The sequence below is a fragment of the Salarias fasciatus genome, chromosome 6 (assembly GCF_902148845.1).
Source record: "Salarias fasciatus chromosome 6, fSalaFa1.1, whole genome shotgun sequence".
In the NCBI taxonomy this organism is placed as follows: domain Eukaryota; kingdom Metazoa; phylum Chordata; class Actinopteri; order Blenniiformes; family Blenniidae; genus Salarias; species Salarias fasciatus.
The window spans coordinates 34,265,572-34,278,907 of NC_043750.1; the positions used below are offsets into that span (position 1 = coordinate 34,265,572).

At 45.6% G+C, this 13,336-nt stretch overlaps 1 protein-coding gene across 3 annotated transcripts; it reads right to left on the bottom strand.

The window, feature by feature from the left end:
- Window positions 1–1,286: 1,286 nt before the first annotated feature.
- LOC115390833 (coiled-coil and C2 domain-containing protein 1A-like) lies at window positions 1,287–11,584 on the bottom strand. 3 transcript variants are annotated; one of them, XM_030094848.1, is made up of 29 exons: window positions 11,552–11,571; window positions 11,326–11,452; window positions 11,043–11,115; window positions 10,797–10,938; window positions 10,380–10,486; window positions 9,929–10,180; window positions 9,498–9,816; window positions 8,988–9,097; window positions 8,830–8,902; window positions 8,540–8,647; window positions 8,307–8,434; window positions 7,532–7,604; window positions 7,297–7,433; window positions 7,044–7,131; window positions 6,868–6,944; window positions 6,659–6,754; window positions 5,958–6,080; window positions 5,757–5,815; window positions 5,026–5,142; window positions 4,221–4,294; window positions 4,083–4,141; window positions 3,849–4,000; window positions 3,670–3,760; window positions 3,430–3,585; window positions 2,570–2,701; window positions 2,373–2,499; window positions 2,180–2,256; window positions 2,032–2,079; window positions 1,287–1,946 (listed from the first exon to the last, which is right to left on the bottom strand). In XM_030094848.1, exons 3-29 carry the CDS (start codon window positions 11,097–11,099, stop codon window positions 1,914–1,916), a joined length of 3,015 nt encoding a protein of 1,004 aa, XP_029950708.1. In that variant the 5' UTR covers window positions 11,100–11,115; window positions 11,326–11,452; window positions 11,552–11,571; the 3' UTR covers window positions 1,287–1,913. The 3 variants fall into 3 exon arrangements, with proteins under 3 accessions (XP_029950708.1, XP_029950709.1, XP_029950707.1); XM_030094849.1 differs by having other exon boundaries at window positions 11,043–11,112; window positions 11,326–11,584; XM_030094847.1 differs by having other exon boundaries at window positions 11,326–11,584.
- Window positions 11,585–13,336: the final 1,752 nt, after the last annotated feature.

Genomic DNA, 13,336 nt, shown 5'->3' on the forward strand with positions numbered 1-13,336 from the left:
TAAACTGCACCGCGGAGAAACATTCAGGAGACTTGTCTTGTTGTCTGCACATTAAGTTTGGCGCCGCCTGGATGAGCAGCACAAATCCGTGAAATATCAAGTCTAGACAAAACGAGCTGTGTAGATTGTAAAGATAGTGATGCTGTTATGAGGAGAGGCTTATTCAAATTTCCCTGCTCTGAAACCACCAGGTGAGCTGAAGCACGTTTACAGACTCCGAGGATAGTTTGTCTGGGTTAAAAAAAAAAAGCAAGTGTGTGGGTGTGTGTGTGTCCAACTTTAACCAGGATTACTTGCTAATGGAGGGTGGCAGTGGTGGATTATTGCAAATGCATGCTTATCTGACGAATCATGTGAGCAAAAAAAAAAAAAAAAAAAAATCATGGACATCCTCAAAACTGAGACGTGAGACAAACATGAAGAGAGACACGGTTCAAGCAGTCTGCTTCATCCTGGCTGGATACACTCGCCATGGAGCACCGTCGCAGGTCATCCAATGTGATAAGAAAAAGGATGTTATGAATTAACCCTTTACAGAGCGCCGATTTAAATATACTCATGCCTGAAGTTCAGATATATTGTGATGAACTCAGTGTATAAAAAAACTCCTCGAACCTCGACCCAGTAAAGGGTTAACTGGAGCTCAAAGTTCACGGCCGCCCAGGCGACGCACGTCAGGCTTCGAAACTGAGCGAGAAGTGCTCTTGTGGTGGATTATTCATTTGCAGAGTGTTTATAACAACATGTTCACAGATTAGTCTGGATTGAATTTGTGAAAGGACTCCAATGTCTGTGGGGGAACTGAAATAGAAGTGAGCGATCACCCGGCCGCACGGACACACACTGGCATGTCACACTGCGGACGGACGTTTTAGAGTCTGCTGTGCTCAGAGGGGCCGAGGCAGACCGCGCAAACTACATCCCACAAAATCTGTGACGAGGCCGCCGACTGACGGGAGAGGATCTCCTCTGTGTTCAGATACTCTTCCAGAGTTGTGAGTTTTCCAGGTGGTGGGAGTTTACAGTGAGAGAATAATCTGCGTTAACGAAAATAATCGAGGGGGGAAAAAAGATGAGAACGACAACAAAGAAGAAACAGCTGATGAAGGAGGGGAGCAGCGATCCTCCAGCAAAGCTGAGCTTAGAGCACATTCATGCTCCGCTGTTAACACCTCCTCCTCCCTGCCCCCCCAAAGGCGACTCCACGGCTCATCCACTCGTCTCCTTGGTGACATAAACACTAATCCCTCATTATGGGATGTAGGCAGCAGCACCCCGAAGCCATGTTTTTTTTTTTTTTTTTTATTCCCATATCACAGCACTCCAAACGGAGCAGATTACTGTAATCTGGGAACACTGGAGCAGACAGATTAGATTAAGCTCATTACACGCATAAAATATGGGGGGAAAGGGTTAAAAACACCTCGGCTCATTGGTTAAACACAGCTCAGAGCGCGCGCGCGCACACACACACACACACACACACACAGGGGTCAAATGTAGAACATCAACTCTGCTTACAGCTGATTCTAAAAGAATAATTGTGATTAGAAAAAAAAATACAAATCATTTAATGCAACTGAAGTCTGCAAAGATTCAGTTTAGTTTTTCTGTAGTGTTCGTCTGCTTTAAGTGCAAATAAGTCTCCCTCCCCTCTCTCCAGAGTTCACTGCTTTCCCTTTGTACGTACAGGAATGGTATTGATTTTGCGTGGCTGAGCGTGACGCGGGTTACGGGAGCGACTGACTGGTTCATGCAGATGTTTTTTGGACATGAGCAGCGATGGATCATGCTAACGGTGCTAACTGTAGCCACTGTAGTGTTTGCATATGGGTTGTGTGTATGAGAGCGCACGAGAGATAACAGTACTCCAGCCAGGTCTCCGCCTCCTTCGCTCCTCCTCCTCCTCCTCCTCATCCCGTGCGTTTCCTTCTCAGCGCCTCCAGCTGAAACACAGACGGGACGCAGGTTCTGTAGTCTGGATCCGCACGCGTAAAGATGACAAACGAGCCGCGACGCAGCCGCCCTCACCTCGTTCTCCACCATCTTCATCCTGCCGAGCGCATCTTTGGCAGCGTCCTGCGCGAAAGGATGGAAAGGGTTTTATGAGGAAACACACACACACAGCAACGCACACACACACTTTATGTGAACCGGTGAACCTGCTGTCTGCACCCACCCTGTTGCCTTGGCTTGAGTATTTCTTCACAGACTCAGACAGTCCTTGGACGAAGCGGCGCAGCACATTTTCATACTCTGTGGCAGGAAACAGTTCATAAAGGACAGCGGATGGTGGTGTAAAAAGTCCTTCTACTAATAATACTGAAGAAAAAACAGAGGGAGGTTTTTTTTTTTAGAGGTTTTAGTATCACCTGACAGCAGAGCAGGAGAGGCTCTCTCCAGCTGGGATTTCTGCCAGTGCAGTCGGTGTGTGACCTCTTTGTGTTGATGTATGAGGTCAGGCGGGGGATCCCGCCGGTTCTTCCGGTACTCTGCCATCTGAGACACAAGCGTAATGAGAAGCGCCGCGTCTTCGGAGCGTCGCTTTGCGCAGGTGAAACCTGTTTACCTTCCTCTCCAGTCGGTCCTTGTCGTAGTTGAGGAGGCTGAAGCTGTGGAGCTTGTACTGAGGAGGGGAGGTGTTGGGATGACTGCTTCTGCTGGCTGCTTCATGTCGGGGTTTAGACCGCGGAGATGGAGCCTGTGACCCCCAACACACACCCCAACACACACACACACACACACACACACACACACGACGTTAGATCTTTTCATTCTTCTGACAGATTAATCCAGCTGTGTACTCAGTTATTTAGTTAAGAGTTAACTGAATGACGGTTTTGAGCTTCACTAATTTCACAATGAGCTTGAAAAACCACAACATGTTGTCAGCATCTCGTGCAGACGCCTGAGTCACGAAACTATTCTACTACCCAAACACTTCTGAAGAGAAAAATGTTGAAAAGCCAGAGATGAACATCAGATATATATTATATTTTCCATCTGAGTTTGGTTAACAATAAAAAAAAAAGACAAGAAAAATAATGGTAAAAATGACAAATAGTCTACAGACAAAAATCAAGCAGTGTGCCACCATTAAGGAGAAATGGTGGAAATCAAACCTTTCCACTAGATGCAGAAATTCCTACAAGTGTTGGATGAGCTACTTGACATGAATGAAGAAAACAAATTAAAATAAATTGATAAGAAAGCTGCAAACTATTTACATCTTGATCAGAACCAAATAAACAAAACTAATAGTGTGGGGGAATGTATTTTCTGTTTCATGGTAAATGTTATTGATAATAACATGTCAGATTAATGATGGATTAATTGAAGTTCATGTGAATCTTCATTGAGGAGATGAATCCATGTTCCCACTCAAAGGTCACACGGTTGACGTTCAGATGGATCGGTCACTGGACTCACCCGCTCCCTTTGCCTCTCTGGAGGAGAAAGCGGCGAGACCGGATCGAGAACCACCCACTTCTCCGTCACGGGCTGCAGGTCGACCCCTGAGAGCGGCTCTCTGATCTTCACCCGCACCTCCAGCTTCCCACCGGTGGCTTTACGTCCGTCCATCACCTGCAAAGCACCAGGCGCGCCGCCGCGCGGTTCAGCAGGTCCGCTGCGCGCCTGCGGGGACGCGCTCGGGGTTGAAGCGCTCACCTCGATGATCTCTCTGATCTCACAGTGGTTCTCCAGAGCCTCCAGCTTCAGATGAGCCGTGCCCACGACTTTATCCGTCTTAAACAGGCCTCTGGAAAACACACGCAGCGGGGAGAACGCCTGGTGAGCGTTCAGCAGAGAGCAAACTCACAGCATCGCAGTGCAGAATGAATGGTTACCCCTTGTGGATGACTTCAAACTTGATGCCTTTGGACTGAACGACGCGCTTGAAGCCTCTGTGCGTTCGGCTGATGTTGAGCTTGAACTGCTCTTTGAACTCGGGACTGTTGGTGTTCTTCATCGTATTAGTTTTGTCCCTCTGAGCTTCCTCCTACACACACACACACACATTTATTTTATCAAAACACATTTCTATGCACACACACTGCTCACCCTGGGTGAAATCTTCTCACCGAGCTGGGAAATGGAAACTCGAACTTGACGCTTGCATCCAGATCATTAGCCGAGACGCCTGTGGGCGGAGGGGAGAGCGGAGGTGAGCGCGCACGGATCGACAGGGCCAATTAAAACAATGCGGACGCCTTCAGGACCTGACGGGGCCGGCAGGTTGACGCCTCGGATGACGTACAGCACCAGGTCGTTGGGCGTCAGGTTGGGGTAGCTCCTGCGAGAGAAGCATGAGAGGCATCGTCAGCGGTGAGAGACGGTGACCGCTCCACATCCCCGCCGGTCAGACCGCCGCTGAATGATTCAGACTCCGAGCTGGGAATAAAACTGAGTCATAACGTGACTCATACTCAAAGACAGCGATCCTCCTCATGTCGAAAAACTGTAAACAACCGATGCAACTGTAGATCAGTAAATAGAAAACCTGAACAAACATTTTCAGATTGTATGTTGGCATCAGATGACGGCTTCAATACAAGGAACTCTCCGAATAATAAACTCATTCCAACATCTGGGATGAAACAATCAGACCAATAAGCCTTCAAACAAACCAGATTTTTATCTGATATTAAAAACTGCAACGTCTAAACAGCTTATTTACTGGATAAACATCCTGAATATGGATACAACGAGTATCCTTAGTGCCTCACAACAAGAGGACCTGGGTAAAAATCAGAGAAGATTCCTCTGTGTGGACATTATATGTTCCTCTCCGGGTTTGCAAACAGTCAAAATATATCTTTGTTGACTTGGTTATATGTGTTTTTATATGAACCAATGTATCCAGGCTGTGTATACCTTTAACCCAACAGAAATGTCACCCTAAAAAAATGGATCAAACATGAGGTCAAAGTGATTTTTCCTACCAATCAAATCAATGAGAGTGAACATCAAATATCTTTTGAAAACAAGTGACGATTTGAAATGTGAATCGGTTTTGCTGCTGACTTGACGGAGTTGAGGGTCCTCTCCTCCGTGCGGCACTTGGGGACCGGGTGACCTTTGGCGTAGCAGTCCTTCAGCAGCTCGATGTCTTTCATGCATTCCCCGGACAGTTTCTCAAACCTGCAAACAGACAAGAGACTTCAAAGTTTCCACACAAACCTCGACTGTCCCACAGGACAGACTCCTCTGACTCCACACACCAGATCGGGGATATTTACACACAGTTCCGACGCTTTTTGAAATTGGAAAATTCAGCGGCACGATCCACCCTGCTGTGTATTCACGGCAAAATCAGCACTAATGATGGCAGCGAAGGAATGCAGAAAAACACTCCCATGCAGAACATGTGACGGGGAAATGTATGTATAGTTATGTGAAAAACCTGTCGAGAAAAATGTGCAAAATATGCAGCGTGACATGAACGCGGCACCTCATGTTTGAAATGTGGAAAAACTGTAAAAATGAATGCCTCAGCATTCACACAATGAAGATAAATCAGTCTGTTAGAGTTACCAAGTGCACTAAAATTATGAAGAAATGCATATTGGATGAATGAAAATGTATTAGATGAAGAAAAACTCAGATTAAATCAGCTATAAGAGAACATGTCATAACTGAACTAGAAGCAGCATTAACCTGTAACAAACGCCTCTCAGACGTCATCATACATCCTCCCAAACATCACACAAGGGAAAAAAAAACCCAAATGTGCAAATGGAGGATATCTAACTTACTTTAAAGCCTCGGACACGCTTCCCATTGATGTGAACTGATGAGACAAGTGCAGACATTTCTGCAAACGGAGGAGGATGTGGATCAGAAAAACAGAGATCAGCCTAAAACTACTGAATACACAGCAACTGATTTCTTGATAGTCAGACTCGAAAAATATAATAAGACTATCAGAGCGATGTAATGAGGAGGCGGGGTTTAACCTCATACTGCTTTCGCAGAAGATCCAGGAGGCCATGGTACTTCTCACTGGAGCGAGGGGAGACGGGAGAGGTGCGGGAACGAGCCAGGACAAAGTCCTCCTCATTGACCGGAGCATTGGGAATCTGTTCAGAAGAAATATAAAAGTATAAAGAATAAGATTACAAATTACAGCTCTCAGCTAAACTGGTTATATATATATTTTTTCCTGAATCTAAGCGACCTCACGTCAGACCTGCAGTGAAATCTAATCAGTTTCCTGTCTCCTGTCTGTCTAGCCCCTGGAAATCAAGACCTCTCACTAAGCTGGTGTGATACAAAACACAAACTAACAGAGGCACAAGCATCATGTTCTGGGTAATTACACTGCGCTTCTGAGTCAGACACGGATATTAGAAATATCAGGCAAAGTTAAATAAAAGAAAGACAAAATAAGGGAAAATCCAACGGGACATGAATATTAAAATGATGCTAAAAATATATATCCACACACACACAGCAAAACACACACATAAAGGTGAAGAGCAGCTGATTTGACTCCATGCATCCTTCTGCCTTCTATTCAGGCAGCGATACGTCTGCCGTTAACACGCTTCACACATTCAGCTGCTGCTGTGGCGACATGTTCAACACACACGTTATCGACCGCGCAAACAAATATCAGTCTGTCTGCGTTGTCCTCGTGTGTTCTTTGTAATGTGACCTTTGTGATATCAACAGGCAGGCCGGACTTGGCCGCTTCGACCATGGGGTCCAGGCCCTTGGCGTGTCGGAGGTGCTGCGCTGCTCCCGTCATGTCCTGCAAACAGGCGGCGGATGCACCGATTGAAACACACGAGCAGGGACAGGACGGGCAGCAGAAACACCAAAAACATGACGATTGGAGGGATTTCATGGAGGAAGGGGGCATACCTTCATCTGCTTGGAGCGCAATGCTGCGCGCAAAAACGCCTGTCGCCGTAGCAACAAGAAATCCACTTGCTGCTGGGCTGCGGGGACAAATCAGAGGAGGAAGAAGTGAAACTTTGCCTCGTGTAATGTTTTGTTTCGTGTGTGCAATCCGACATGAAACAACAAAATGAACAGACCCTTCTGGCCCAGTTTGGGAGCGGAGGAGCCTCCAGGGGTTTGAGGTGCAGGAGACTTTGCTTTCTGGGCAGATGGACGCACTGCAGGCTGCAGACGCACCCCACAAAAATGACACGAACACGTTTCAAGATGCTATATTTAGAAGACCACTTCTTAAATCATGGATTTCAACACATTACTGTACATGTTTGCACAGGACCACAAATAACAGTTTGGCCATTTGGTTCTAGCCTTTATTGTTTTTCCATTTACCTTGGCAGCCTCCCTTTGTCCACCCTCGTCTTCATCTTCTGCGTCTTCGTCCTGATTTGCTATTTTCATCGCCGTTTCAAGCGCTCCTATGAAGCTCTGCTGCTGACCCCCCTCTGAGCCCTGGAGTGGCGGACAGCCTGGAAGAGCAGCACACACACACACACACACACAGCAATCCCTTTACACTTCTGCCCACAAGCCAAATCTGGACACACGGCCTGGTTTTATGGGCTACCTGGCGGCACGGGCAGATCGGCCAGGCTGACGGGACGGCCGGCTTTGTGAGCTCTGATGGCGTCTTGGTATTGCTGTTAAAAACAAGAACAGCAAATTATAAGGAATTGCTTTAAAGCTTACTTTATACATCAAGTCAATTACAACAATGATTGCATACAGCCAAAACAAACACATGGAAAGACAAAAAAAAACAAACAAACTCCCACATAGACATCAGTGTCAGCTGTGTGGCTCCAGCCGGATCAAAAGCAGAATATTTAGCTCCTGCTGCCGTTTCCTCTCCTGCTGCCAAATACATTTAACTTGAAGGTTTTCCTATCCCTTCTCTTAATGATGTTCCACAACAGAACCTACTGTGGGATATTTTGGTGAGTCAACTGAGCAATCAAAGCAGTTAACAGTCTAAAAAAGGATTTGAAAGTAACACTGCATTAGTTAGAAGCAGCAAATCGCACACACACACACATCTCTGATCTTGAACGGCCAGATCCAACACTCATCAAGTGAGTTAAAATGACTCTTTTTGGGATCACTCTGTGTGCATGGCAGGCCATAATACTCGTACATAAAATACAACTGCAAAGACAAGCTAAAAAATGTACATGGCATGACATAATTTTTTGAGAAACAGCTGAAATTTAGAATGAAGCTTTACATTACAACAGCATTTCAAGAAACCAACATTAATTTGAACAGTGGCTTGAATCCAGAATGGAAAACAGTTTGATATAATCTGATTTCTTCTTTGATTCGGTGGTTTCCTTGGCGTCTACCTTCACAATGCGCTGATGCATGCGAGCCTTGCGATCGTCTCCTTTGCTCTTGGCTCCCTCTGCTGCCGACTTGTAGATGTCCATCCTCTGCTGCAGGGCTTCACCCACACTGCTGGGAGCGGGCAGGTCTTGACAAGGGAATTAAAAAAAAACAACAACAACAGTCACTTTATGGACATAAAACATGCATTGGTCGTTATCTTAGAGGTAAAGAGTGGCTGCTGGAGGCTTACCAGAGGTGGCCACCTGGGCAGGAGCTGCCGGGGCAGCAGGGGCAGCTGGGGCAGCAGGTCTGGATGAAGACTGAGGTGGAGGCGCTCTGTGCTCTGCTACCACGTCTCCTGCACACAACCAGAGAGCAGGAACTAAGAACATTCTTCAGTGTGAATTTTCATCCAATAAAACCGACTTTAACTCGTTCATCTCTCAATATTCAAAGTCGTAAAGCACTCAAAATCAGTGAAGGTAACTGGAAGGGCAGGAAAAAGAAGGTTAAGAGTCTCCTTCAGGAGGTTGAACCTACCGGGAGGAGGAGGCAGTGAGCTCGGGTTCACAGGTTCATCTCGGTCCACCGCCTCCAGCAGGGCGTCCAGTTTCTACACACATCAAGGAGGATATGATTCAGATCGTCATCACAGAAGCCTAATTCCATCGATGCACAGGCGATAAAGCTGATGGTACCTTGGCAGTGAGGTAGTACTGTTTGGCCTGGTCGATCGCACCATTCTGTTTGGCGTGTATGGCAGCTAACTTGTATTCCCTCTGTCTCGCCAAAACCGCCTGTTTCAGTTCTGAACATGGAGAAGGAAGAAGAAAATAGAAAACAACAAAACTAAACATTTCACCTGTAAGACAAATATTTAGCTCATAGAAGTAAATCAAATATTTAGATAATTTATTGAAACATGTGTTGATATGACCTGACTCCTTAAACTGTTAGTATATATATTATTTGCCGCCATTTTAACCGAGTACAAAACTCACCTGTCAAAGGCACGTGATCATAACTATACCAATACATTATTCCATTATGGGTGAACAGATTCCCTAATAAAACTGTGATATTTAGTCTGATTAGAAATGAAAAGATTCACTGATTGAAGTAAAAAATGCCTCAGACTGAAAGACTGATCCATGCAGAAGGACACTACAGAGAAAACAAACACACCTGTAAAGATGCAGTGTGTTTACCTGAGTGCTGTGTGTCGGGCTGGCTGGGGGTGAGGGGAGAGATAGCAGGCGTTTCTGGAGTGATGGCAGCAGCAGCAGGATGTTGGGGAGGGCTCAGATGGACTGGCTTGGTATTTGTAGCAGGTGGTGGAGCTTCTCTCTGGGGTCTCTGGTTGACCGGAGGGGAGGGGACTGGAGCAGGTGCCGGGGGTTCTGGTGTCTCAAACGGCGCAGGCTGGCCTGCTGCTTTAGACGGTGCACCGAGAGCAACAGGAGGAGGCATCTCCTCTTCGTTCACTGGCTTTCCTTTCTTAGCGGATGTTAACATGGACTGTAATGTCTGGAGTAGAAAACAACATAAACGATGATCATACAATATGTTTTAGGGTCCAAGTCGAAGTATTTCCATGAAAACAAAGTATAGACATCCACATTTTTTCCATCCATTTCACCTTCAGTCCACGATCATATCGTCGCACTTTGCTCGTCTCTCCTGCGGCTTTGGCATTAGAAATGGCCGTCGTATACATTTCAATACGCTCCATCAGACGGGACTCCAATCCGGATGCCCCACTGGCAGCAGGAGAAGCAGGAGAAGCAGGCTGGGGCGTTCTGTTCACTTTTGGAGCGGTTGGAGTGACAGCGGGAGGCAAGCCAGGGGGAGACGAGTCCATATCATCCTCCAGGACTTCATTTAATTCAGCCTACACAGAGAAACAGGGAAGCCTGCTGACACACTGCAACACCCTGGTTTTGAGCTGATTTCCTCTGAGAAGTGGAACAGTTGTATTTCAAATTACACCAGCAAATTCAAGGACAGTTTGCTCTTCATCACCACATTAAACTCAAATACGGGTAATCGGTCACAGTGAACATGAATAACAACATGTGTGTGTCATTTACCAGGAGATCTTCATCATCATCCAAATCTTCGTCTCCCATATCTTCGTCATCCAGGTCTCTCATACAAAGAGCCGCCATTTTCTCAATTTCAGCCATGGCAACAGGAGCTGGACAGAAAAAGACAAGCAGAGTATCAAATATCTAAGAATAGAAATATTTTTACTTCAACAGACACAGCAGAGAGAAATAAATGTGCTTCAGTTGTGCCAAAATGTTAAATAGCTGGTCAAAACAAATCAAGCTGAAAAGAAAAACATCTGCCTTGACGAGTCCAGAAAAAAAAGCTTTCTGATGAGGTGTACATATCAATCAGCCGCCCCAGTTGCATGCACCCCTGACATTTTAGCCTGTGGTTTATGGATGAGAACGACAGAGAGACGATGCTGTCAGAATATTGGTGGCTCCTGTCCTCCTCACCTTTCCCTTCACCTTTCCTCCCCTGTGGTCTCCCTCCTCCTCCGCCTCCTCCCACCAGACTGAGCAGCTCTGCCTCCAGGTCCTCATCATTCCCATCATCCTCCATCCCTCCGTCTGGCGTCAGGTCAAGGAGCAGTCCCATCTGAGAGGCACAGCGAGGCAGACAGAGAGGAGAAGAGCTGCTGAATCACAGGAGCCTCCACACATCATGCACAGGTTTCCTGATGGGGGCGTGACACCTGCTACCTGTTTGGCACGAGCTGCCCCTTGACCCCGGGGCGCGGGGTTCCGACTGCGACTCATGGACTGTCAATACCTGCTGGATTGTTTGGGGAAGATAGAAACATGTAAGAACAACATGGTGTGGGGTTGGATAAATGAGTGCTTGTGAGTCAGCACAGACTCAAACGTGAGACTCCGCGTAGTTTGGGGCAAATCAAATAGTTAAAACTGCGTATCTTAGATTAGCTTTAGTTAACTGAAGGCTATGACACATTTAATTATATTCCTCCGCTGCTTTAATGCTTACCTTGTCAGCTCTTGTCGGCGAGGTGTTCAGCGTTTCAGCTGATCAGATCGATTCCTGCCCAAAGACGACCGAGAAGAGGCAGACAGGGCAGATAGACAGCCGGGAATACGTGCTACTTCAGTCCAAGCTATCAAAACAACAAGAAGAAGGTGCAGACGGGGTGAATAAGTAGCCGGAAATGTGCTACTTTGATCCAAATGCTACCAAAACAAGGGCTGAAATTTACTTCCTATACTGCGTCTCCCATGGCAACGTGCTTTACGGCTGAAGGCCACGCCCATCACTGACGTAAAACTTCGGCGCTACAATGTGGTGCATTCCAGAGCACCTCGGACAGATCCAAATTCCCCGATGTGAACGACTCTGTGTAATAATAATAGACATTTCAGCCACATTCAAGCGATAAGATACATGCCTTATAGCAATAAAATTGATGTTGAAACCACTGATGTAGTCTTACATCACAAACAGTTTGAATTCTTTGTCCTGTCACGAGTTAACAGACAGGCTTTCTTCGAGTTCTTACTTTTCAAATTATGTCGATGGTATTTTAATGTGCCATGATAAATCGTGGGAAAATGTAATTTTGCTGACTTGTTCTACCTCGCAGTAAATACAGGTACATTTTACAAGCATATATTCATTTTTTTTAAAACAAAAAAATCAATTTAAGTTAAATTAATTTTCGTGAGTGGAGGAAATGGGAATTTGTGAAATAGGTGATGTTTTGAGGAAAATGTGTGATGTAGTTAGCTATCAGCTAACTATAAATTAGCTATTTCAAATGGAGTTTGTCACGTCTTTGAATGATTATATAAACTGATAATTCTGTTTCCTTTTTCAGTAAGAAGAGATGGTCAAAGTCAAGTCAAAGATCAACTGCTTTGGTAAAGAAAAAAAGATGTACTAGCTCAAGTGGATGATTATTAAAAGCCTCATTTAAAAAGTTGCATCTTCTTAATGTCACACGTTAGGAGACTTGTATTAAACCGAATTTGTGTGTTTTCTCTAGAGGATGGAGCTCCAGCTAGGTCTCTCAGGTCCAGAAAGAGGAACTGTACAGACCATGGAACTTCTCAAACTGCTGAAGCTTCAGAAGATCTGCAGGTAATATCTGTGACTGGAATAGAACTGTAGTGGTAAAGATCTCAGACATTTAAACTGAACTGCTGCACAAAATTCTGAACCTCTGTTCCAGATGTTCCAGAGAATATCAAAAGTGACTGTGTCTGATATTAGTCAATTTGTGTAAACTGTTGTCTAAATTATTTGGTCCTGAATCAAGGTTTGATGTGTGTGTTCAGTGACAGTCATTGGCATACCTACTCTGTTTTCCATCTGTGATGCTCAGGTTGAACTTCAAAAGGTTCTCTCCACAGCCTCTATTCACCTTTGTTTGTGGTCATGTGATTGGCTGTGTAGATATTTGGCTTTAAGAGCTAGAAAACAGATAAACGAATAGACGTGTTATACAGTTTATTTTAATACTTTACCACAAGTAATTTAGACTTTTTTATATTTCAGGACTGTGAAGAAAAAGACGGTGCGGTCGCCATAGTGCCACAGTTCCCTCTGCCGGCATGTGTTGTGGTTATAGATCAACCGGATCAGGTGGCTGAGCAGTTCTGCCTGACAAAACAAGATCTCTCAGCCAAAGAAAAGCACACAGAAACAACAAATGAAGCAACAGATATCCACTTAACAACTGAGGCAGTCCCACAGCAAAAAGAGACGACTGTCACTAATCCCAACGGTGATTTTCAGCTCAAAGCCCCAGAAGATCCTGCTGCTGGTGAGGAACTGAAGAATGGAAAAGATATGGAAGAAATAGCCGTGGATGAAAATCCAGTATGCGCTGATCATCTCCAGATTGTGCAGCCAAATGTTGAAGAAGTCAATGGATCCCGTGAAGCTGCTTTGGAGAAACCACTGAGTGCAACAGTGAACGATCAGAGCCTCTCTGAGGAGAATGAAGAGGACAGTCCAAACCAATCCAGCGACTCCTGCATGA

Coding starts and splice junctions, on each gene's coding strand:
- LOC115390833 (XM_030094849.1), bottom strand. CDS start 11,099: ATGAGTCGCAGTCGGAACCCCGCGCCCCGGGGTCAAGGGGCAGCTCGT. Junction 10,939..11,042: donor GGGCAGCTCGTGCCAAACAG/GTAGCAGGTGTC, acceptor TGTGCCTCTCAG/ATGGGACTGCTCCTTGACCT. Junction 2,500..2,569: donor AGGACCGACTGGAGAGGAAG/GTAAACAGGTTT, acceptor CTTGTGTCTCAG/ATGGCAGAGTACCGGAAGAA.